Source organism: Littorina saxatilis, linkage group LG2 (assembly GCF_037325665.1).
Source record: "Littorina saxatilis isolate snail1 linkage group LG2, US_GU_Lsax_2.0, whole genome shotgun sequence".
Lineage (NCBI taxonomy): Eukaryota > Metazoa > Mollusca > Gastropoda > Littorinimorpha > Littorinidae > Littorina > Littorina saxatilis.
Window position 1 is genome coordinate 16,091,097 of NC_090246.1, and position 25,000 is coordinate 16,116,096.

Sequence of the window (25,000 nt, forward strand, 5' to 3'; positions counted from 1 at the left end):
CGTGATATTTTGTCTCGACGGGGTGAAAGAATATAATGACGTCACTCTCGGCAGAGCCTCGAGTGACGTCATCATATTCATTGACCCAGTCTCGACAAAATATCAGGCGATACCATGGATGGACGGAGCTGTAACTTATACATACAGCATGACTTCCCTTCTTTGTCTCTGTTAATCTAGGGAGAAAATATCCAGCGATATTTCTCCGTAGGCCTAAAGTTCGGCCATGACCTAGGCAAAATAACTTGCGCAGCCGCAGAAACAAGAAAATGGAAATATTTTATGAAATGATTGGGAGCCACGCAAATTTAACCTCTTGATTCCGACCATGAACCCGCTGTTGATAATCTGGAAGGTCGTACCAGAAATGCAGATCTATCTCTGGCAGATTCATAGATTCAACCTACAAACTGCGACCTCATCTGCAGGGCCGGACCCAGGGGGGGGTTCCAGGGGTTCCGGAACCCCACCCCTGGAAAAAGCATGTACCTTGCTTTGACTTTTACTAGTTTTAGCACCAAAACAATGCTGCTCTTAACCCTCAAAACAAGGCCCAGAATGCACCAGATTGCACAGATTTTAACCGTTTTTCAAAAATGTTCCGGAGGAGCATGCCCCCGGACCCCCCTCATCTGTGATCAGATGACCAAGCAATGCGTGAAATCTTTTATTCTAAAGCCTTATGGCTCGTTTCGACAAGCATTAAACGGATGAAATTAACCACATGCAGTTTATTCTTCAGAAAAATGCACACAAAAAATGGGTTGGGTTCGGTGATTTGTACATAAACGTCTTCCTCACGATAGATTCGCTGATTTGTCTTATGAAGCCGTCATCAACACGAACACAATGATTGCAGTAGCAAACTCTGTACCTACACGACCGAGACACAAGACTGATTATTTCACAGCTGCAATGTGAATAGAGAACAAAGACGTTTTGGGTAAGCTTACTCACGTCAGGTCTTCACTGACAAGCTAGGAACAGACAGAAAATTCCGAACAAAAGTAAATGACGTCAAAGTCTCTTTTGCTTTGCGTGTAACTTTGTCATGACGTCTTTTTGTGACGACAGTATACGCGACAATTTGTTCGCTTCTGGTGTCATTTTAGACTGAAAAGCAACTCAAAAGAAGGAGCTAAGCCTGCGTCTTGAAACAGCTGAAACACTTTTTTGGATTGCCGTTTCAATGTTAATCAAAAAGTTAAAGAAAAAAAACAAGGTTCAGTTGCGAACTGACAGCGGATTGAGCATTTATTCCTGTTGATGAAGGTACGATTGAAGCTTTATTCTCTCCGTCAACCAACAAGACTAGATTTGTAGCAGACGAAAAACAAACTTACAAAGTGTGCATTTTTCCTGTCTTGTGAAGGCGATTATGTCGTTAAAAGTTATCTGTACGTTGTGAAGACATTTCAAAACAAAATTTAGGTTTGATGCGTCACGGGATATAAGCTTATACGTTTGCATCCATGGAATTGTTTTTTTTCGTCTCGGCAGGGTGAATGAATTCATGATGTCTTTTGCGGAACTGGACGAAACTGGCCTTGCCAAGACTGAAACAAAATATAGTTCTACAACTTCTAGGCTTGGGTTGATTGCCCATGGTGAATTTCCAATGATTTGTTTCCACATCCCATGACAAATTCTCTTTACTTTGGTCATGCCATATATACGTTACAGCTCCGTCCATCCATGGTATCGCGTGATATTTTGTCTCGACGGGGTGAAAGAATATAATGACGTCACTCTCGGCAGAGCCTCGAGTGACGTCATCATATTCATTGACCCAGTCTCGACAAAATATCAGGCGATACCAAGGATGGACGGAGCTGTAACTTATACATATTAAAGGTCCTCGTCTACATTTTCTCACAGAAATTGAGATTTGACCGCTAAAATGTTTAATCCATTCACTAACACTTTCAAAAAAACACCCCCCTCCGATCAGAAAGGACGGAGCAAGTGTAGCCGTTTGAAAATTCATTGATGTATTCCATCGTAGTAGGATATCCTTATTTGGAACATGATCGTAGTAGGATATCCTTATTTGGAACATAATGTAAACCGGAAGTTTTCAAAGTGCTCAACCACCCAGAATTCCTAGCGGTGAGCAGCCGCTTCCCTGACGAAAGTTCTCTGGTAAGTTCTTTTTATCAATTATGCAATACATTCTTGTCGTATAAGACTTTTAAGTGGCTGCAAACAAGGCTTCATAATGCAACAAAAAAGTTTCAAGCAATGTGTTTGCTCTGTTCACGTACTGTGTTCGTCATTCGTAGATATTAAATCTTAGCCGAGTTGACGCATTTCAGGGAACCTCTCAAAAGTCAGTTTTACGCTGACAGCATTGCACATTTACGGTCTTTTAATTATGTTTTATGGCGGTTTACAAAGAGGCTCTGCTTAATGATTCGGTTCAGGAATTAAGGAGTCATCATAAAAATAAAGCAAAAGCATAGGTCTAACGCTAACTGAATGTTTCGAGAGGCACAGTTCCGACACAGTGACACACCTACACTGACAATGAAATATATAACGCTTGCAATCGATCTAAATTTGTATTTCTGCACACACACAAAATTTCGACTACAAAATAAGGATCAAAAACAATTGTATTTTCCAACAAGAGTCCTTGATTTGTGTGCTTTCATTTTTAATGAGTTTACGTATACTACCCGCAACACTGATCGATGTCAGAATCGCCATTGATTTTCCTGCAAAACAACTACAGATCTATCTCAATCAGTTGAATCAGAGATCTAGATTCTCCGGTCGAATCGTAGAATGCAGCTGGTTTTTGGCTCACGAAGTGTAGCCTATGCGATCGTAACTTTGTCTGTCTGTGCGTCTGTGCGTGTGTGCGTATAATTATGGCATTCCGTTTGTCAAATAATTATTTGGATACTTTTTCATGTTTTTTTCACCAGTTTTAGCTAAATAATCATTATTTAGAAGCTCATGTGCTAAATAAGTTATAGTTTATAAACAATGTAAAACAATTCTAAATAAGTTTTTGTTTACGTAAACAATTCATTATTTACCTAAACAATTCATTGTTTACGTAAATAATTCATTGTTTACGTAAATAATGATTTATTTACGTAAACAATATATTATTTAGACTTATATTACATTGTTTATAAAGAATCAGCAATGTTGCTAAATAAATCATTATTTACGTAAACAATGAATTATTTACGTAAACAATGAATTGTTTAGCCAACACATTTTCCATTATTTAGGGGTTTCTAGGATTCGCTTCTGAACTAAGTTTTATGTCTTTCAGTGATTACTATAATTGAATACAAGGTCTCTCCACACACTCTTATCTTAAAATAGCTGTTGTTTGGATATTATTTTGTTTATTTTACAAGCCGAGTACGAAAATAACTGATCTCAAACACAGTCAAAGGTCAAGGTCAATTAAGGTGTTTCCCTGCCGGGAGTGTTTAGTGTTTGCATTTTCTTGCTTGAAGTTGTTGAAACACAGTTTTTTCCCCCTTATGTTCTCTGTTCTGTTTATGTCCCAACAACATGCCTGTCTTTCCATTTCTCTTCCTTTCATCGTTTCATTTCAAAGAGAAAAGTAAAAACAGCTGTGAACCGTTGAAAAACGGGAAACAATGCCTCCGACGCGTTCCGAGACGAATCTGGAGTGACTTCCCTTGCCTCATGCAAAACATGGCGATCGGGCGAGAAGCGAAAATATTCTGAGCGATTGTTACCAGAGGAGAGGCGGCGATACCACCAGAAGATTTTGGAGATTGACGGGAATGATCCGTATGACATTCTCAACCAGGTGCTGGTTGAGATTTCAATGACAAATTCCTTTAGCCCACTGGCTGATGCCAACATTGACTCCTTCATCTCAGACTCGCCCTTCTCCCCTACCAAGACCAGCAGCCCAAACCCCCGCCCCGACCGTAGCGCTAGGCCATCAAGGTCCCCGGGACGCTCCCCCAAACCGTCGAACCAGTCATCCTCCTCCCCCCATCTCCCCAAAAAGACAAACCTGCGGATCCTCACTGTAAACTGTCAAAGTATTATAGGTAAACAATCTGAGCTTAAGGCTTTATTGGACTATGTGAAACCTGACGTCGTATGTGCAACAGAGTCCTGGCTAAAGGGCGTTAAGCCAGGTAAATCTCCCTCGTCTGACTGCATCAAGTCATCTGAGATCTTCCCAGACGACTACACTACCTTTAGGAATGACCGGTCCTCCCTGGGCGGGGGCGTCTTCACGCTTGTCCGTAAAGACATTACAGCCGTCGAACAGGTTGACCTAGTCACAGACTGCGAACTTGAGTGGGTTAAACTCAAGTTACACAACAACAAAGACCTCTTCATAGGTACTTTCTACATGCCACACCGAAATGTAAATGACGTAAAGGAATTACAGAAATCCCTGAATCTCTTGTCGGACAACGGCAGGCGTTCACCACATGTGATAATCTCGGGTGACTTCAATTGTCCAGATATAGACTGGGACAATAACACCGTCCCCCCCCCCCCCCCCCCCGGTGCTAGCGATAGGGCGGTCCAACAGTCCCTCGCAGATGTCACCTGTGCTGAGCTCCTGACCCAAACCCAAACAAAACCCACACGGGGCCCCAGCGTCTTGGACCTTGTATTCACATCAAACCCCTCCCTCCCAAAGACCACTAGCCTAATTCCAGGCCTCGCTGATCACGACATTGTAGTCTCTGACTTTGATGTAAAGCCCCACATCGCCCCCCCTACCAAGCGTAAGTTCTACAAGTTCAAGGACGCCAGGTGGGACCAACGGAAGGATGACCTTGAGTCCGCAGCGACTACCATTGTCAATAAGTACAACAATGGTACCAACGCCGAAGATCTTTGGAACCTTTTCAAATCGTCTCTCTTGGCCTCTGTCGACAGCTACATCCCTTCCACCATCGCTAAGAACCGTTCCTCACTCCCCTGGCTTAGTGCATCCCTTAAGCGGATGCTCCGCAGGAAACAACGACTCTTCAAGCGAGCCAAGCATAGCAAGATCTGGACGGAGTATAGAAACTTCCAGAAAATCTGTAAACACGCTATGCGTCGCGCTGAGTGGAGCTACCTAAACGATAAGATCCAAGCAGGCTTGTCCAGCAATAACACAAAACCCTTTTGGAACTTCATTAAGTCCCGCCGACAGGACAACACCGGCGTTTCCCCCTTAAAACACAAGGGCAAACTTGTAAACGATAGCGTAGGGAAAGCAAAACTTCTCCTCGACCAGTTCAAATCAGTATTCACAAAGAGTGCTAACTTCACCCCCCCTCCCCCACCCCCCGCCGTCAGCCCCATAGAGCAGATTGAAGTGACCACAGCTGGAGTAGCTAAACTGCTACGTGACCTCAACCCCGCCAAAGCCCCAGGCCCCGACAGCATACCCAACCTGGTCCTAAAGACCTGCGCCGACCAGATTGCACCTGCTCTCCGTGCAATCTTCCAGAGATCCCTGGATAGTGGTTCTCTCCCATCCGACTGGCTCCAGGCCAAAATCTCCTGTGTATTCAAAAAGGGTGATCGCCACTTCCCCGCGAACTACCGTCCCATCTCCCTCACTTCCATCCCTTGCACACTCCTAGAACATATTATATGCCGCCACATCTTCACACATCTCGACTCGCATAACATCCTCACGCATCTAAACCATGGTTTCCGTTCTGGATTCTCGTGCGAAACCCAACTTCTCACCACAACCCACGACCTCTTGACCACCTTCGACCAAAGAAAACAAGTAGATGTCGCTGTGCTTGATTTTTCTAAAGCGTTCGACACTGTTCCCCACCCCCACCTTCTCCACAAACTCTCCTGTTATGGCATAAACGGCCCCCTACTCAACTGGCTCACGTCGTTCCTCACTAAGCGCTCCATGAAAGTTGTACTCGAGGGTACTTCATCCGAATCAACTACAGTAGACTCTGGCGTCCCGCAGGGGACGGTGCTCGGCCCACTACTCTTCCTTGTCCATATTAACGACCTGCCAGCCTCCGTATCGTCCCACGTCCGCTTGTTCGCCGACGACTGGAAATAAACTCCTTCACGGACCACCAATCCCTGCAACAAGACCTCAGACACCTCGAAGAATGGGCGGTTACCTGGGACATGCGCTTCAACGCCTCTAAATGCTATATCCTCAGTATAAACAAATCCTCTGACTTCTACTACCAACTGGACAACAGCATCCCCCAAAACGTTAGATCCACACCCTACCTTGGCATTCTCCTCTCAGACGACATGAAATGGAGCCCCCACATTTCTTCTATCACTAAAAAAGCTAACTGCACCCTTGGCTTCCTTCGCCGCAACCTCCAACGCTGCCCGCCTCGTTGCCGTCAGCAGGCCTACCTCTCCCTTGTGCGTCCCCTCCTGGAGTATGGGGCGGTTGTCTGGGACCCCTCCTGAAGAAAGACATTGACTGCATCGAACGCGTACAACGCAAAGCATCAAGGTTTATCACAGGCGACTTCAGGTCGTCGACCCCCGGCAGCGTCACCAGACTCCTAGAGAAAACTGGACTCCAACCTCTGCAACAGCGACGTCAACAACTCCGTCTGACGTTCTTCTATAGGGTGGTTGAGGGGCTGGTACCGGCACTACCATCACACCAGTTCTTAACTGAGCAGAAGCAAGGCCGTAAAATCAGGCCAGTGAGACACTCTGACCATCACACATCCAACATCGTCTCACAGTATTCAAGAAACAATTCTAGACCCTATTCAGTGCCCCAAGGCGCACTGATCAGTTTAGGAACTCCTTTTTTGTGAAGACGGCACAAGACTGGAATCTACTTGAGGACAATACTGTAACCTCCAAAAGCATTGGCATCTTTAAAGCCAAGCTAGCAGCCGTACACCACCATTAGGCTGCCGCACTCTCCCCCGCTGCATTTATGCCAGTCTACTGGTACCCAGCAGCGTAATTCATCAAGATCAAGATCAAGGACGATCTGCCAGAGCTGAGTTACATCAACATCGTAACTTATTTTGTGCTTGGCAAGAGTGCATACAGATACACATGTGAGCAGCTGAAAAGCTTACAACAGTTTGGATTCCTACCGACTTTTTGTCTCTGGCTGGGAGAGGGATGTCAAGTGCTACAGCCCTGATGGCTGTCAGAACTCTGTCATTTCTGCAAAGGTAAGAATGTGCTTTCAGTTTATAATGAATGAACGTGAGTGTTCTCTGTCTTGTGTTGCAGATATCACAAGTTGCAGTTCAGGATATTGTGTTGAGGCTTTGTCTTTGATATATTCTTCGCTTCAGTTTGTATACTGGACTACGACAAAAGCTGTAGATAGTCTTGAATAGATTTATATTTTGAAATAGCTTGCAAAATATTATATTTATAATGAGCTTCATGTTCATATTCAGTTAAAAATCTGTTGTTTACTTTTCATTGTTAAGGTTATTGTAAAGCACATTATGTGCGTCTTAGAGTTATATTCATTCGATTGACCTAGCTGAATGCTGATTTGTGCGACCTTCAATTTATGTTTCAGATTCTTCATTCACAACGCCTTAATGAACCAGCACTTTCTCCTTGGATCATCGCCACTTCTGATGGCAACATACTGGCAGCACACTGTACCTGCATGGCCGGAGTTGGAGAAACCGGCATGGCCGGAGTTGGAGAAACCTGCACACACGTCCCTTCACCTTCAAGGAGTCAGCTGTTGAGTGTGCTGTGGCAGACCGCCATTTCTGTTTGGAATCTAACAGTGAGGGGATGATTTGTCTGCGCAAAGACCACCCATACTTTAGTCAAGTACAGTGCCAGATTGTTATGACCAGTTCCTCCTACTGCGATTTCATGGTGTGGACTACTGTGGATAAAGTTATTGTCCGAGTATTGCCTGACTGTGATTTTTGGGCAATGTGTGTGGAGAAAGCTTTGAAAGTGTTCCGACTCGCAGTTCTTCCAGAGCTAGTTAGAAACTGGCTGGACAGAGAAGCTGAGCCTCTACAAGCAGTGGATGTGAACCAGGAGCAGCTGCAAACACCAGCCGTGAAACGCAGCAAGAAACAGTGACAATGCCAGACTCGCTTGCTCATGTGTGTGGGAAAACAAACATCATGTATGACTGTACACACAGAAAGTGGCAGTAGTAAAGCTGTAGAGAGGGAGAGAATACATCGAACGCAGAAGAAGAAGAAGAAGAGAGGGAGAGAAAAGAGAGCATGTAATGTTTTAAGTGTGAGTTTAGATAGAGCGGACAGCGTCAGATAAACTCTATTTAAACGAGACAGATTAGCCGCGGGTGGAGGAGGAGGATGTTAGATACTTGAGGTAGGCCTAAAGGGATCAGTGTTGGCAGGTAGGGAAGAGAGGGTAGTAAAGCAGGATATCAACACTTAGGCCCGTAATTAGAAAGAGAGGGGAGAGGAGGACTTGTGAAAGTCAAGGAGAAGAGCCCAGCCGCAATGTCCATGTTGCCGGGGGGCTTGCACGTGTGATGCATCAGCGGGGGTCTATAAGAACGGGAGAGCAACACATTGTGGTCAGTCCTTACCAGCGCGGCGCAGCGGGCATATGCCAACTATTTCTTACTGCAATATGGACTTCGAATTTGGAGCGTGGGCGACAGATCTGCCTTTAACGGTGGTTAAAGTTCTCCAGGATGAGGAGTTGAACACCCTCAATGTGCTGAGTAATGTGACTGCCCAGGATTTGGAGGGCCTGGGTCTCAAGCGTGGCCACTACGTAGCGCTGAGAGTAGCAGTGGCGGCCCTGCAAAAGCGAAGCGGGGGAGGGCCACTATCCCAGCGGGTGACTGAGGAAAAAAGCGTGGAACCACTCCAGGGACTGTTAGGCGGCTTGTCACTGCAGCCAACAGGTGAGACCTCCTATCTTTCCATTCTGGATTTTGTGCCGGGGTCGATGGCGGCCGAGGAAGAGGTGACACTCGGGGGAGGTGTCATCCTAAAACTCAACCAGAGACCAAAACTTGACAAAGTCTCCCCCTGCCACTGGATTGTGGCAAACGCACGCATCATGGCGAGGTTGATTGCTGAGAAGCCCGGGTTTGACTCGACCGCCTACCTCCGGTACACAGAGATGATAGGCGAGCTGGGGGCCAGATACTTGTGGCAGTCGGTGCTTCTGTACGACGACGAGTACAGAAGGCGCCAGTCGTCCAGCGGATTCAAGTGGGGAACCCCCAACCCCCACCTGTCCACGGTGATCCTGCGGGACCGGCTCCAGCATGGCGTCCAAGACAACAAGGGCGGCAAGGCTACGACGGCCAGCGGCGGTTCCCGGCGACCAGCGGGACCCAACGGGAAGGAAGTGTGCTTATTGTATACCAACAAAGGCGACTGTCCCTATGGGTCCCGCTGCAGATTCCTCCACGTCTGCGACACCTGCGGCATGGGCCACCCCGGCAAGGACCACAAAGTGACAGCTACCACCTCCCCAGCCTAGGACACAGCGCAGCGAATTGCCGACAAAACGGTAGGCCCCACCTTCAACAGCCCGTTCCCTCAGCTAGATTCCAATAAGTGCAAATTTCTCGGAAATAGTGATTCCATTAATGCTAAATCTCAAATGTGGCACAAGGTGCTAGAAGGCGATCACGACAAAACCTTTTTATTAGATGGCATAAGAAACGGTTTCCGTGTAACAGAAGAGAGTAGGGCAGGCGTACTAGACGTAGAGCAAACAAACCATAGGTCATCGAACGAACACCATAAAGCTGTGGAAAAAGAGCTATTAGATCAGATAGAAAAAGGTTATTACATTGTAGCTAGTAGAAAACCAACTGTGGTAAGCGCTATCGCTGCGATTCCCAAGGATGATGGCAGCATCAGGTTGATCCATGACGCTAGCAAACCCACAGGTAGGGCAATGAACGACTATTCTATACCTGAGTCAGCTAAATTTCAAACCGTATCTGACGCGTGCGCCCTAGCGAAGACAGGGTATTGGTGTGCAAAAGTAGATTTGCAGTCCGCCTATCGGTCAGTATGCATCAGTCCGGACGATTATTGTATGACTGGGCTGAAATGGCATTTCACAGGTGAAAAGAAACCTACTTATCTCTTTGACAGTCGGCTGCCTTTTGGCAGCAATGTAGGGCCGTCACACTTCCATCGCCTGTCGCAAGCTATTCGCAGATGCATGGCACGGAAAGGCATGCCAGGTGTGTTAGCGTATATTGATGATTTTCTTCTGGTAGCAGCTACCAGACAAGAGTGCAATGACATGTTACTGTCTTTAATTAGATTATTGAGGGAACTGGGTTTCAACATTAGCTGGAAGAAGGTGGTGGGGCCTACTCAACGTATCACGTTTCTCGGTGTCGACATCGACACGCGAAACAACACCCTGTCACTTGGAAGTGACAAGTTGCAGCAACTGCGGCAGCGACTCCTCCAGATCCGAGGAAAGAAGCGCGCGACAAAAACTCAGCTACAAAGCATAGCGGGGTCCCTTAATTGGGCCTGTCAGGCTGTCAGAGGAGGAAAATTCTTTCTGCGGCGGATACTGGACACGATTAAACCCCTTCAGCAGCAGCGACACAAAGCGAAACTATCTGGCGAATTTCATAAGGATGTACAATGGTGGCTTTCTTTTATGCATGTATTTAACGGCACAGTATATTATTTTCACTATGCAAAACAGCATGTTCATGTAGATGCATGTAATATTGCAGCGGGTGCCTTTTGGCAAGGTGACTGGCAGTACACCATCTTTGAAAAAGACATGCAGGCAGCAAAGGAGCTACATATTAACTATAAAGAAGTGTGCGCTGTGGTGCAAGCAGTGACACGATGGGCTCCGATGTGGTGCGGACAAGAAGTGATTATTCATACCGATAGTACTGTCGCAAAAGCTATCATTAATAAGGGCAGATCGACTAATAAGTATGTGAACAGTCTGCTCCGTAAAATGGCGTGGGAATGTGCAAAAGTGAACTGCAAAATCGCGGCGATACATGTGGCTGGTAGTGTAAACATCATGGCTGACACAATTTCCCGCCTCCATGAGCCCAGACGGCGCGAAGACTTAGTGCGTCTGTTGACATTCTGGCACCGGGGGAGACCCCCCGACATCAACCTGTGTGACCATATGTCTGACCAAGCCCTGTTGTTCCTTGTTTTTCAGACCAGCAGCCCCCATTAGGGGCGCAACTGACGGCAGAAGTGTTGGATTACAGAGCAAGTGCCTTTTCTGATAACACTAGGAAGACTTACCGCACCCACCTTACCTCGTATTTACGTTTCTGTGGGGAGATGGACATAATGCCAGTGCCTGTGAACGAGCAGACTGTTGCGCAATACGCAGCGTACCTAGCCCGACGTTTGAAACCGTCCTCCATCAAGCAATACATCAACATTATTCGCATTCTTCATCTTGAAAGCGGCTTGCCGCACCCATTCAGGGACTCGTGGTACGTCCAGACAACACTTAAGGGCATCGAAAAATGCAAGGGGTGTGCCACTGATAAGAAAACCCCAATCACCCCTGAATTACTACACATAATAAAAAGCCAGCTGGACCTTGAGTGTAGGCAAGATATTGTGTTCTGGGCTGCGTGTTTGGTGCTTTTTTTCGGAGTTCTCCGGAGATCGAACTTGTTTCAGGACAACGGGAACTTCGATCCTTGTAAGCAGCTCACAAGAGACCAGGTGGTTATTCTGGGTACGGGCATGTCAATAACGCTCCAATGGAGCAAAACGATTCAGCGTAAAGAGCGCTCTGTTGAAATTAAGCTCCCGGCAATGTCACTCCATCCCTTGTGTCCAGTGTCTGCCGTGACCGCTGTGTTACCTTTGTTGGGGCCGATGGACCCCAAGGCGCAGGTCTTCCCGATGAAAGGATCAGACTTTAATAAGAAACTGCGCTTGACTACCGCTGTTGCTGGGGGAAACTTCTCCAGCCACAGCTTTCGGCGGGGTGGTGCCGCGTGGGCGTTGAGTTGTGGTGTGCCGGGAGAAATTGTCAAGGTGATGGGGGATTGGAAAAGCAACGCGTACTTAGGCTACTTAGACCAGCTGCCACAAAAGATCATCTTACAGATCACATGTAGCCCAGGCAACTCCTTCATGTATAACATCACAACAATCCTAAACCTCCCACCTCTAACCTAGTATACTGTCTTTAGTTGGGCTGAATAACGAGTAGTACCTCTAATTTGGGACTTATCACTGCACAATGATATCTCTCATTGTCAGATGGTATTCTCTTGAATAAACTGCCCTCGTTATTTCCCCAAATCAATACATGACTTGGCTATGTGTGATGTATGTGCGCACGAGAGTGATTGCGTGTGCGTCAGGTGTATGTGAGTGTGTGCGCGCGCAGGTGTGTGAGTATAACTGTAAGTAATAAGAGGGAGAGAAAGAGGAGTGTCATTTCTTTGGGATTATCGTGTGCTCTTGATTTGCGCCGGGGGGGGGGGGGGGGGGGGGTGATAAGTGAGTAGTTTAAGTGTGAGTTTAGATAGAGCGGACAGCGTCAGATAAACTCTATTTAAACGAGACAGATTAGCCGCGGGTGGAGGAGGAGGATGTTAGATACTTGAGGTAGGCCTAAAGGGATCAGTGTTGGCAGGTAGGGAAGAGAGGGTAGTAAAGCAGGATATCAACACTTAGGCCCGTAATTAGAAAGAGAGGGGAGAGGAGGACTTGTGAAAGTCAAGGAGAATAGCCCAGCCGCAATGTCCATGTTGCCGGGGGGCTTGCACGTGTGATGCATCAGCGGGGGTCTATAAGAACGGGAGAGCAACACATTGTGGTCAGTCCTTACCAGCGCGGCGCAGCGGGCATATGCCAACTATTTCTTACCCCCCATCCACCCCCGGCATCCACCGTTGTATTTTGTTAGCAATCCGTTGCATGATGTTTTTAATTTTGAGGCAAATGCATGCCTGTTTGTGCCTTCACTTGAAGTGAGGTTGTGCATGAAGCGACTCGAACCTTGTTATGTAATCATTATTCACGGTGTTAAATTTTTGAGTGAGGGCTCCTTGTGTTTGTTGTTAGTGTAACCAAATGTTTGTTGTTTTTTGTTGTGGACTTATCACTGCACAATGATATCTCTCATTGTCAGATGGTATTCTCTTGAATAAACTGCCCTCGTTATTTGCCCAAATCAATACATGACTTGGCTATGTGTGATGTATGTGCGCACGAGAGTGATTGCGTGTGTGTCAGGTGTATGTGAGTGTGTGCGCGCGCAGGTGTGCGAGTATAACTGTAAGTAATAAGAGGGAGAGAAAGAGGAGTGTCACTTCTTTGGGATTATCGTGTGCTCTTGATTTGCGCCGGGGGCGGGGGGGCGATAAGTGAGTAGTTTAAATCACTATTCACACTCACAGAGAAGTCATCAATTGTTCCATTCTTGTTTCATTTTATTCTTAAAGTAAAATCATGCACAGATGTAGACATACATTTTGTTTAGGATCACCGACCACAATACAAAATCAAGTGCTACAAGTATAAATTATGATGCATATATATAGGACCTTATTTTGTGATTGTTTTACATCCACTGCTGTGAATAACAAAGAATCATGAGCAGTTTGATTATCAACTTATTCAGCCAGGTATATTGTTCATTCTCCTTGTTCAATGTTTCCAGTGACACGGATTGGCTGCTTGATTTAGGGAACAAATTAAGAGTGTGTGGTCCAGCGTAGTTCTGCATCAGTACAGTTAAGTAATACAGTGTTTAAATTGGCAGTGGAACTGAAAGTTAGTTTCTATCATCAACTAGTTCTGTTTTGATGACAACAAAATTGAACACACTTATTTCTGCAAAAAAGCGCACAGGTCTATTGATCATAATGAATAGTTAATGACTCACATACCCACAGTATGTTATTTCAATTTTGAACATTTAGTGAAAGTGTTCTCTTCACTTTGGCTTCATACCTGCAATACTGGTAGTGGTATGTTCAGTGTTGCTTGCAGTTGCATGTTATTGGTAGTTTAAATGTGTGCTCGCATTTCAAGTGTAGGCCATTTAATTTTTCAATGCTCCTTATCTTGTTTCCTGTGTAGAGCTATTTTGAGGTTAATCAGCATAATTCAACCTTTGTCAGTTGTGTCAATACATGTCACATTTATGCAAAATGATTTCAAAGTGTATGTTAAAGTGGTGTGTGTGTGTGTGTGTGTGTGTGTGTGTGTGTGTGTGTGTGTGTGTGTGTGTGTGATAGAAAGAGTGAAATCTGCTCTTGAATTGGAAGGAAATAGCAGCAGGTCAGATCATATACACATGTATATTCAAAATCAAGATTCCATCCAGTGAAAACATGATAACAGAAAAACTGTTGTTACTGCTCATGTGAGACACCTGAATCAGATACAATACACCACAGTTTAATTAACACATTCTTTAAACAATGCCTTCATCTTCAAATTCAAGATTCCGTCCAGTGAAAACATAACAGAAAGACTATTGCTACTGCTCATGCGAGACATCAGAATCAGATACAATACACCACAGTTTAATTAACATATTCTCTAGTCTAAACAATGCCTTCAGTTCACTAGGCTGTGTTTATGCAGCGTCACAGCAAGAATCACATGATACCAGTGCAAACATTGACAAGCCCAGATGATACAGTGACTATTTTGTCCAGTGTTACCACTTCTTCCTCTTCCCTTGCAAACAAAAGATCAGTCAGAATATCAGAGTTCAGAATTTTGTACTTTCCACAAAGAATACCGATAACTCGCTCAACATAAATTCTCAGATTAGCTAGTTTGCGTGTTGACTATCTCATAAGCTGTAAGCTGACTCTTCCCTCTTGTAAAGGCAGGGATTTTCACTTGTGCACCTCTCATAGCCACTAGTTCATTAATGTCAAATCCCCTGTCGGCCAAAATCACATCATTTTGTACAATATTGTCTAGATACCCACTATTTGCAGTGATGTGCTTGTCACTTGAAAGCCCACCCCACCCTTTAGAAATAAAAGAAATATGGCCTTGACTTGAGGTGTAATTGATATTAGGTATTTAATTGTATTGTTGTGCTTGTAGTTTGACCAGGTGAGTGCACTAGCATCAACACTGGAGGGTCTCTCAATGAATATATTTCAAAACAGTCAATAATGGACACTACTCTGCATCTGGAACACACACGGCCAGTACATGTAGTATTGTACTGTGCAACTGACCTTGGCACGGAACGATCCAAGGGGGGCAATCTCAGTCATCTCAAAGAGGGAAATCCAAACGCAATCCGCTTTGTTCGATTTTACGGGCTTGGACGATAGAGAAAAATAAGAAAAGCAAAAGCTGGAGTCCAGTCTGGACAAAACTGCTATCAAGAACGCAGAATTAATTTCCTCTGAGTTTTTTTTAGCCGTAAGCGCCATGTTTAACTGAGCTGCGCGCTGTTCACAATGCGGCCGCAGTGAAACCAACAAAGGGGCCTCACTATGGAAGATTTTCCTGCTCCGATAAACATGGCGCTTACGGCTAAAAAAAAAAATCAGAAAAAATCAATTCTGCGTTCTTGATAGCAGTTTCGTCCAGACTGGACTCCAGCTTTTGCTTTTCTTATTTTTCTCTATCGTCCAAGCCCATAAAATCGAACAAAGCGGATTGCGTTTGGATTTCCCTCTTTGAGATGACTGAGATTGCCCCCCTTGGATCGTTCCGTGCCAAGGCCAGTTACACGGTACTGGCCGTGTGTGTTCAAGATGACTACTCTGTTCCATGGATAGGGAAGGAACTGTGGCGGTAGACTTTTCTTTATACTTCGCCTGTCTATCCAGAAAACAAGTGGCTGCAGTCTGTGGTACATGATCACGCCGTATAAACGGTTGCGTCGACTGAAAGCCGCGGGATCGGTTGCATCGACTAAAAGCCGCGGGATCAGGACACGCGAGGTGAGTTTCTCCACAAAATTACAAATCTCTTCTTTTAATTAGTAGATTATCCCATAACTTTTGTTTACACTTTGAACTTAGGTGTTGTAGCATCACATCATCGATTTTTTTCATTGATTGCATTTACGTGTGAATGTTGAACTGTGATTATTTACACTTGTTCAAGCGCATTTTTGTAAATTTTGACTTTCAACCTTCACCACTAAAAATCAAGCTTTCGGACAAAGCTACAGACAATTAAAATGTAATCAATGATTATTTATTGACCATTGGGTTAAATTTTATTAGCTAATGTTACATAGTTACTTCATATTTTACGGATATGCAAGGACACTAAACAGTTTGACGGTTGCACACCACGGAAAATCCTTGTACAGACCGGTTGTGCGCCACGGTAGTCATCGGTTGTGCGCCGTGGAAGTAATTGAAAGTTGAAAAGGTTTACTTTAAGGCTGAAAAATCGCTTCTGAACATTGTACAACAAACATCATGCCATGTAATGGTGTACAGTGGCCAGCAAAAGTATCGCACCAAATGGGAAGAACGGAAATGACTAAAATTGCTTTGAACGAATCGGGAAATTACCTCACATTTTAACGGTCCTAATTAGATATGTAAGAACTCTTCATTTGCTAACAGATTTGGTATCACAAGAAAGAGGGGACTTTCGTCTTTACTATGTTAACAAGAAGAGCAAAGCCCACACGACTCACATGCTGAACAGACCTTGATCTTTCTTTCAGAATAATTTTACAATACAACTGAGAAAAACAATATTTATTTAGTAAAGAAAATAATTACAGAAAACTAATGCCATTGTGAGTTGCACATTCAGTAATTGCATCCAAGTTATGGTGCATACTTTGTCAAAAGGTTCTCCATCCTAAAATGCTAATCGCTGGTCATTAGGGGATCGAGTCGAACAAGGAACGTCAGTTCTCCGACTTCTCTCTAGTCTGGCGCCTGTTTTCTCTTTTTTGACAAATATCAGTTTAACTCAAACTGACCTGGAACTTGAAGATATGTAACCTAATGTGAGTTATTATGAAAATATAATGTATTTCCCTCACACATATGTAGTTTTGGAAGAGTTATTTTCAATAGTTCAAGGTCAAGGTCACTTCAAAATATATACATTTCAACTTTGAAGGACCCTGTGACCTTGACCTTGAAGTGAGGTCAAGTTGCCAAACATGTTTCTGAAGATCTAATGTATTTCCCTCACACATATGTAGTTTTGGAAGAGTTATTTTCAATAGTTCAAGGTCAAGGTCACTTCAAAATATATACATTTCAACTTTGAAGGACCCTGTGACCTTGACCTTGAAGTGAGGTCAAGTTGCCAAACATGTTTCTGAAGATCTTGTAACCATACACCATCAGGCCACAATTGGTGTTGATAGACTTAATAGTGTCCAAGAAATATACAATGTTAAAGGTTTCACAGACGGACGGGGGGGGACGGACGCCCGGAAGGACAGGCGGACGATGTCGGTGAGTATATAGACTCACTTTTGTAAGTATAATGTATTTCCCTCACACATATGTAGATTTGGAAGAGTTACCTTCCATAGTTCAAGGTCAAGGTCACTTCAAACTATGTATACAATCCAACTTTAAAGGACCCTTGCGACCTTGACCTTGAAGCAAGGTCAACCAAACTGGTGTCCAAAGATAGGGCTTACATTGCCCTGTATAGCATACATAGCTAAGGTTGCCATTCTCGATAACTTGAGAAAAAAATGCGAAAATGTGAAAAATGGTCGTTTTTAAGACAACAATTACGGCCCCTGTGACCTTGAACTTGAAGTGAGGTCAAGTTGCCGCACATGTTTTTTGAGATCTTGTAACCATACACCATCAGGCCACATCAGGTGTTGATAGACTTAATAGTGTCCAAGAAATATCCAACGTTAAAGTTTTCCGGACGGACGGACGGACGGCGGGACGGACGGACGGACGACTCGGGTGAGTACATAGACTCACTTTTGCTTCGCATGTGAGTCAAAAATTCATGATTGTAGTATAGGCCCTACTTGATTGTATTAAAAAGACCGTTTGAAAAGTGTCTAAATTGTCAGACCTTTCCTCTCTTGCTATGTGGTGCAATACTTTTGCCGGCCACTGTACAGGTGGTTTGACCCGGATAGTGTACAGTCCCAATAGTTTCATGGAGACACGCACTTTTTTTAGGATGGTACTCGCACTCTGATATTTCTAATTTTCTATGGCAGATGGAGTCCGGCCTCTGAAATCACCTGTCCACTGCATAAACCATGGATGCGAATCAGCCCTGCTTCATGTGCTGGTATTGTTCTGAAAAATGTGAAGAATTCATCACCGCTATCGATCATGCTTTGTCATTACACCCCACTGAAAATGTGAAGCTTCGCTATCTCTGGCTTGACGATAAAGCCGGGGTATTCAGATATTGTTCAAAAGACTTCGAAGTAATTCCAAAGACAGTAGCAGAGGGATACCACATTGTTGGCCATAAGAATGAAACTATCACAATAGAATGCAAAGCCGACGAATGCAAAACTGGCGAATGCAAAGCGGACGAGAACAAAACGGACGAACCAGCATCAAATTCGGACAGTGATGAATCAACTGGGGTTTCTCGTCATGGGTATGCATGTGCTGACTCAGCAGTCGGGCACAAGCAAAACTCTTGCCGCATTTGCTGCAGACAAGAAGTCTTGGTTCTGTCTTACAATTGTGGCGTGTGAGGTTCCGTTTGCTTTGGAAATACTTGTTGCATTTTTTGCATCTGTGTGGTTTTATGCCTTGATGACCAATATAGTGGCTGTGAAATTCAGTAATGTCCATGAAAGCTTTATCACATACCACAGCGTCCACAGCTTCCACCAACTCTTCGCTAACATCAAGATAGCTATCCGTCGTGATACCAGAGATCTCCATTCTGCAACCTCTCTGCCGGGATCGGTGGGGGGTGGTAGCCCGCTATCGTGGGGGTTGGGGGTTGCAGAGAAGCAAAATTTGGAGTTATCGGATCGTACAAAAACGCACAGAACATCGGCAATAAAGGTGGTGGGGGACTATAACAACATAACAAAACAAGAGCTGAGACATTCACCAAATATAACTTGATATTACTGGCAAATTTAGAAGGACAATGTCCCATGGTGCACAACCGCTGGCAATCAAATATTGTCGCGACGTGCAACCATGCTCTTCCGTGGTGTTCAACCGTCAAACGTTTGGTGTCTTTACATATCCGTAAAATATGAAGTAACCATGTAACATTAGCTAATAAAATTTAACCCAATGGTCAATAAATAATCATTGATTACATCTTAATTGTCTGTAGGTTTGTCCGAAAGCTTGATTTTTGGTGGTGAAGGTTGAAAGTCAAAATTTACAAAAATGCGCTTTAACAAGTGTAAATAATCACAGTTCAACATTCACACGTAAATGCAATCAATGAAAAAAATCGATGATGTGATGCTACAATACCTAAGTTCAAAGTGTAAACAAAAGTTATATGATAATCTACTAATTAAGAGAAGAGATTTGTAATTTTGTGGAGAAACTCACCTCGCTTGTCCTGATCCCGCGGCTTTTAGTCGATGCAACCGGTCCCGCGGCTTTCAGTCGGTGCAACCGTTTATACGGCGTGATGATATGCACAGTCCAGGGCCGGACTAGGCTAAGAGGAGGGGGGGGGGGTTGCAAGTGGTGGTCCAGGGGGGCGGGGTCAAGGGGCAGAGCCCCTTGTGGGGTAGGTCATGGGTAGGTCATATTCTGAGATAGGAAAATGGTCGCTCCTTGCATGAAACGGCATAAAAATAAACAATAGTAAAAATAATTTTTGAATTAGTGAGGTACATGTTTAGGCTAGGGGGGGGGGGGGGGGGGGTTGCGCAACCCCCATAACCCCCCCGGTAGTCCGGCCCTGCAGTCTCGTGAAAAACTTTGCTGGCAGTTGTTCTTGACACAGAAAAGATGTATGCCAGGTGTTGCAGAGGTGTGTTAAGGCGTATATGCATGAATGAGAGCTTGAAACTGTGTCAGTGCTCTGCGCGAGTGTGTTGGCAAATGCCATGCAAGAAAATCAAATAATGTAACAAGTGTGAAGAAATTAGAAATCCCAGTAAAATATCGTACAGTATTGTCATTGTTCCTCAAAGAATCAAGTGTCATTTTTTTTCTTGGCAAGTTCGTCTTTAAGTTCCCGAGTTTCTAGCACCAGCCTGTTTAGTTCATCCCGTTGCTGCTTTTCTTCCTCTTTAGAAATCCAGGCAATATTGTCATAGGTTTCAGTCTGGCAGTAAGTACCGCCACAGTCACCTCTCTCGGGAAGAGGAGCAGCCAGTTCACCGTCGCCATCAACAGCATCCTCTGCTAAATTAGGGTGAGAAGGAGTTGACTCACTCCCCACAAGCTTCTTCCTCTCCTTGAGTCTCTGGTACTGTCCTTGTTGGCTGTCAGGCTGTGTCCCTGCACCATACCCAAGTTTCAAAGTAGGTGTTTACTTCCCACAGATGGTTGCCCTGCAGAAAAAATCAAAGGCAAATGTATTGTAAATTATGGATTGGGAGTTATTTTAAAAATAAGTCACCCAAACAAAATGAATGAGTAAATCTAGACACAGATCTACCCTTTAAAACTGAACTATAAAGTTGTATCAACAATGACCATTTAGTGTTCAAATAAATTCTGATTATCAAATCCAAGTATTTCACACCTATGGCATTCTCACAAGTCATGGTTTTGGGCAACCATGATAAGTTGTTATACTGAGAGTAAGTGTAAGACTGACTCACTCAGTCATAGACTGCACTCGGTGCAGGACTGACCGACTGTCCGCACACTACCATCACAACACAGCTTGCATAAAACACAGACTAACCAAGGCAGGTGAACAAAAGCATGAGTACTTACCATTGACAAAATGATCAGAGCACACGTATCTCCTAGCTGTTGATTCAAAGTTGACATTCTTCAGCTGAAGCTGTGCCAACCATTCTCGCCCGCGTCGTGCAGTCAAATCCCCTGTCTCTTTGCCCTTTCCGTTGACAACAAATGGAACAGAAAAGAATCTTCTGTCCCTATCTCTATCTTGTCTGTTATGGCAATGTTTAACACTACAACTAGAGACCATGTCGATAAATGCGGAAGATTCAGAGTGCAGATTTCGCGTGTTGCCTTCTCGCGAGTTCCGCCGGAATGCCAGAGGCAAGGCCGGACAACTCTGCACACGACTGTGTGACGTCATCGCGTCAGAGCTCATACCAAGTTGTGTTGTGTTGTGTAACCTACAGATAAAAAAAAAGTGTAATCATGCAGTAAGAGAAATGGAAAGAGAAAGTTTTTGTTGAGACAGAACAGAAAACTTAGGACGGAAAACTTTTTTTCAACAACTTCAAGGGAGAGAATGCAAACACTAAACACTCCCGGTTATGACCTTGACCTTTTGTTTGTTTTCGCATTCAGTTCTTTTCGTACGGCAATTTCAGCTTGTAAAATAAACAAATTTACGAACATTTTCTGATAAATAATGTTTGGAGATACCTTGTATTGAATTATAGTATATACACAAAGAAAAAAAATGAAGCTTAGAAGTCAATTCTTGATTCCCCTAAATAATGAAAACTGCTTTCCCTAAACAATTCATTGTTTACGTAAATAATTCATTGTTTACGTAAATAATGATTTATTTAGCAACATTGCTGATTGTTTAAAACAATGTAATATAAGTCTAAATAATATATTGTTTAGGTAAATAATGAATGGTTTACGTAAACAAAAAATTATTTAGAATTGTTTTACATTGTTTATAAACAATTACTTATTTAGCACATGAGCTTCTAAATAATGATTATTTAGCTAAAACTGGTGAAAAAAACATGAAAAAGTATCCAAATAATTATTTGACAAACGGAATGCCATATGTGGCCATTTCTGCGAAAAGGGACATTGTTGACAAATTTATCGATTTTGAGTTTTGGATTTTATTTGACAGACTGTTATATTTAGAACGTGATGTGAGAATTTCAGACCTTCAAATTTATTTTTCACGGAGTTATGACCCTTTTTTGGAGATACCCCCAGATCTCGGGTGGTGTAGATCTTTTTTGTACAATGGAAGTAGGGTGTATTTATATCAGTTATGCTCACAGACAGACACACATACATGGCGGGGAAAAAGGCATCATTAAACTAATTATACTCACTGACAGACAGGCAGACACACAAACAATTAGAATACATGGCAGGAAAGAAGGCATAGTTTACCCAATTATTCTCACAGACAGACAGAGCCGCACATGCAACCTGAATGCGTGGCGGCAAAGAAAGCATTATCAATCCAATCATTCTCATCGACAGACAGAGCCACATACAACCTAAATGCATGGCGGGAAAGAAGGCATTGTTAAATCAATTATGCTCACAGACAGATACACTAACAACCGGATTGCATGGCAAAAAAGAAGGCATCGTTAAACCAATCATTCTAACAGACAGACGCACATACAACCTGAATGCGTTAAGAGAAAGAAGTCATCGTTAAAGGCACAGTAAACCATCACAGATACGGTCAGGCTTTTACACACAGTACAAACACCCTTTCATTTAAACACTCACCGATTGAGAACATCCTAGGTGCCCTCCGTAAAGAGCGAACAATTTTCAAAGAATTTATTTTTGCGTGGTTTATCTTACCCCTGAGCCATCGTGAACCCGTGTGATCCAGTTTCCCTTTTTTACAATGTAGTCGTCTGTTAGTCATTTGAATGCGACTCGATGTGAGCTTATCTACAATAGCACGTTTTTATGCACGAAACAAACGGCTGTGGTTCACAAGAACTCTAGCGATGGCTTTTGACTGTTGAGAGGAACGGCGATATGCATAAACCGTCGTCTGCTACGACCCTTGCGTGACTCCTGCTCACGGGCTTTTCTTTTTTCAAACTTTCAAAACTTCGAATTGTACTGATCTTGTCTGGATGAAAAAAGAATTCTTTTATGATTAAAGAATGTTTGTGTAACAAGCTGTCAATTTATTATTTAGATTTTAAAAGTTAGGTCTAGCGCAAAAACGCACCACGGTCCAAAAACATTCTGATAATCATCGATCCACGGCTATCGCCAGTTTACATCGATAGAATGAGACCCGAAGGGAAGTAACTCATTTTTGACAATCTGCAAAATTAATTCTTTAAAAATTGCTCGCTCTTTACGTAGGGCACCTAGGATGTTCCTGTTTGGTGAGCGTTCACATGGAAGGGTGTTTGTACTGTGTGTAAAAGCCTGACAGTATCTGTAATGGTTTACGGGAGGCTTACTGTCCGGGCGTGATTTCCGGTAAGTTGAATATTCACAACAGCCGTCCAGCACCAAAACGAGGCGCCATTGTTGTACAGCACCAAGTCCACGAAAATAAATTCTTTGAAAATTTCTCCCGCTCGACAGAAAGCAGCCAGGATGTTCCCGTTCGGTGAGCGTTCAAATGGAAGTATGATTGTACTGTATGTAGACGCTCGGGGAGCTCTGTGATGGTTTACGGGAGGCTTACTGTGCCTTTAAACCAATCATTCTCACAGACAGACACACATACAACCTGAATGCATGGCGAGAAAGAAGGCATCATTAAACCAATTATCGTCACGCTCATAAGATAATTGCCTATGTCATTTTTGATGTTTTGAGAAAAACGCAAAAATCTTGCTTTGGTTTCTGAACAATTTGCCTATCTCGTTTTAGGTATCTCGAGCGGTGACAGCGGTATCAACGTGTGATAAAGAGCTGACAGCAGCATTTTCAATCAGCAAAACTGTATGACAACACGCAAAGAGCTTTTGCATACTTTCACATTCTAAAAACAAGTCTTCCTGTATCATAAAGAAAAGGTGCCTAACTCAAGAAACGAGATCGGCAGGTTTTCTTACGTTACCGTGGCAATGGTTTCCGATGGTCTGAGAGTTTGTACTCTCTAACACATGATAGAAACCCTTCCAGTAGCTTCCCCTGTAGTTTCACTACAGAAATGCCTAACACTGAGATAGGTATTTTTCTTATGAACGTGACATTATGCTCACAGACAAACACACAAACAACGTAAATGCATGGCGAGAAAGAAGGCATCATTAGACCAAATATTCTCACAGACAGAAATACTAACTGAATGCATGACGAGAAAAGAGCATCATTAAACCAAATATTCTCACAGACAGACCCACGTACATACAACCTGAATGCATGGCGGGAAAGAAGGCATCATTAGGCCAATTATTCTCACTGGAAGACAGATATACATGCGACCTGAATGCATGGTGAGAAAGAAGGCATCGTTAAACCAATTATTCTCACAGACAGACACAAATACAACCTGAATGCATGGCGGCCGGCTAGACTGTCCAACGCTGATCGTTCTGATGACGTCAGAGTGCTCAGAGAGTTGTGGGAAAGGTCAAGCATCCTCAGGTCACCATGATTATCCAGATTGACTGGCACTTTCTGGAGTAGGTTGTCGGAGAAATCTAGTTCTTTCAGATGGCGCTGTACGCGTAACATGTCAGCATCTGTGAAGAGTAGTTCGTTCCGGGAAAGGTCCAACAGTTGTAGCTGATCCACATTTTGAAACAATCGCCAACCACGTGACTTCAAGAAATGCGGGTTGAATCCTAAGTTTGACAAACTCAGTTTCTTCAGACTGTTAAGAAAATCAAACATCTTATCCGTCATGTTGTAACAATAGTTTCCATCCAAGCTCAGGGTATCCAGATTTTCGAGACCATAAATTGTCGTGCGACAGTTAGCAAATCCAAGATAAGACAGATCCAAAGTCTTTAACTGCTTTGCAGATGGAAAAGTCAAATTCACTGGCATTGGATTCAGATGTCGGAAGATTGATGACAGGTTCAGGTACGTAATATTCACAGGAGTTCGAACCTCGTACGTGTACGTCTTCTCATTGTAGCCACTATTACGGAAATAATCTTTGCATCGAAAATTTTGACTGACTAAGCACTGAGCTTGTGTGATGGTAAACACGTGCTGATCTTGCAATGCAAGAGATTGCAAGGGACCATTTGAAATCAACAGTTTGACCAAAGTTGACACATCACCACCTAGTGCATTATTCGAAAGATCTATGTGCTCCAAGCATCTGAA

The 25,000-nt window shown here is 43.8% G+C and overlaps 1 protein-coding gene across 1 annotated transcript in view; it reads right to left on the minus strand.

The window, feature by feature from the left end:
- The window catches only part of LOC138958321 (toll-like receptor 3), a 37,252-nt gene that overhangs the window by 10,744 nt on the left and 1,508 nt on the right, over positions 1-25,000 (minus strand). The window contains exon 1 of the mRNA XM_070329433.1: positions 24,216-25,000. This exon is cut by the window's right edge and continues 1,508 nt beyond it. Coding sequence (XP_070185534.1) covers positions 24,216-25,000 — 785 coding nt within the window. The remainder of the gene's footprint in view (positions 1-24,215) is intronic.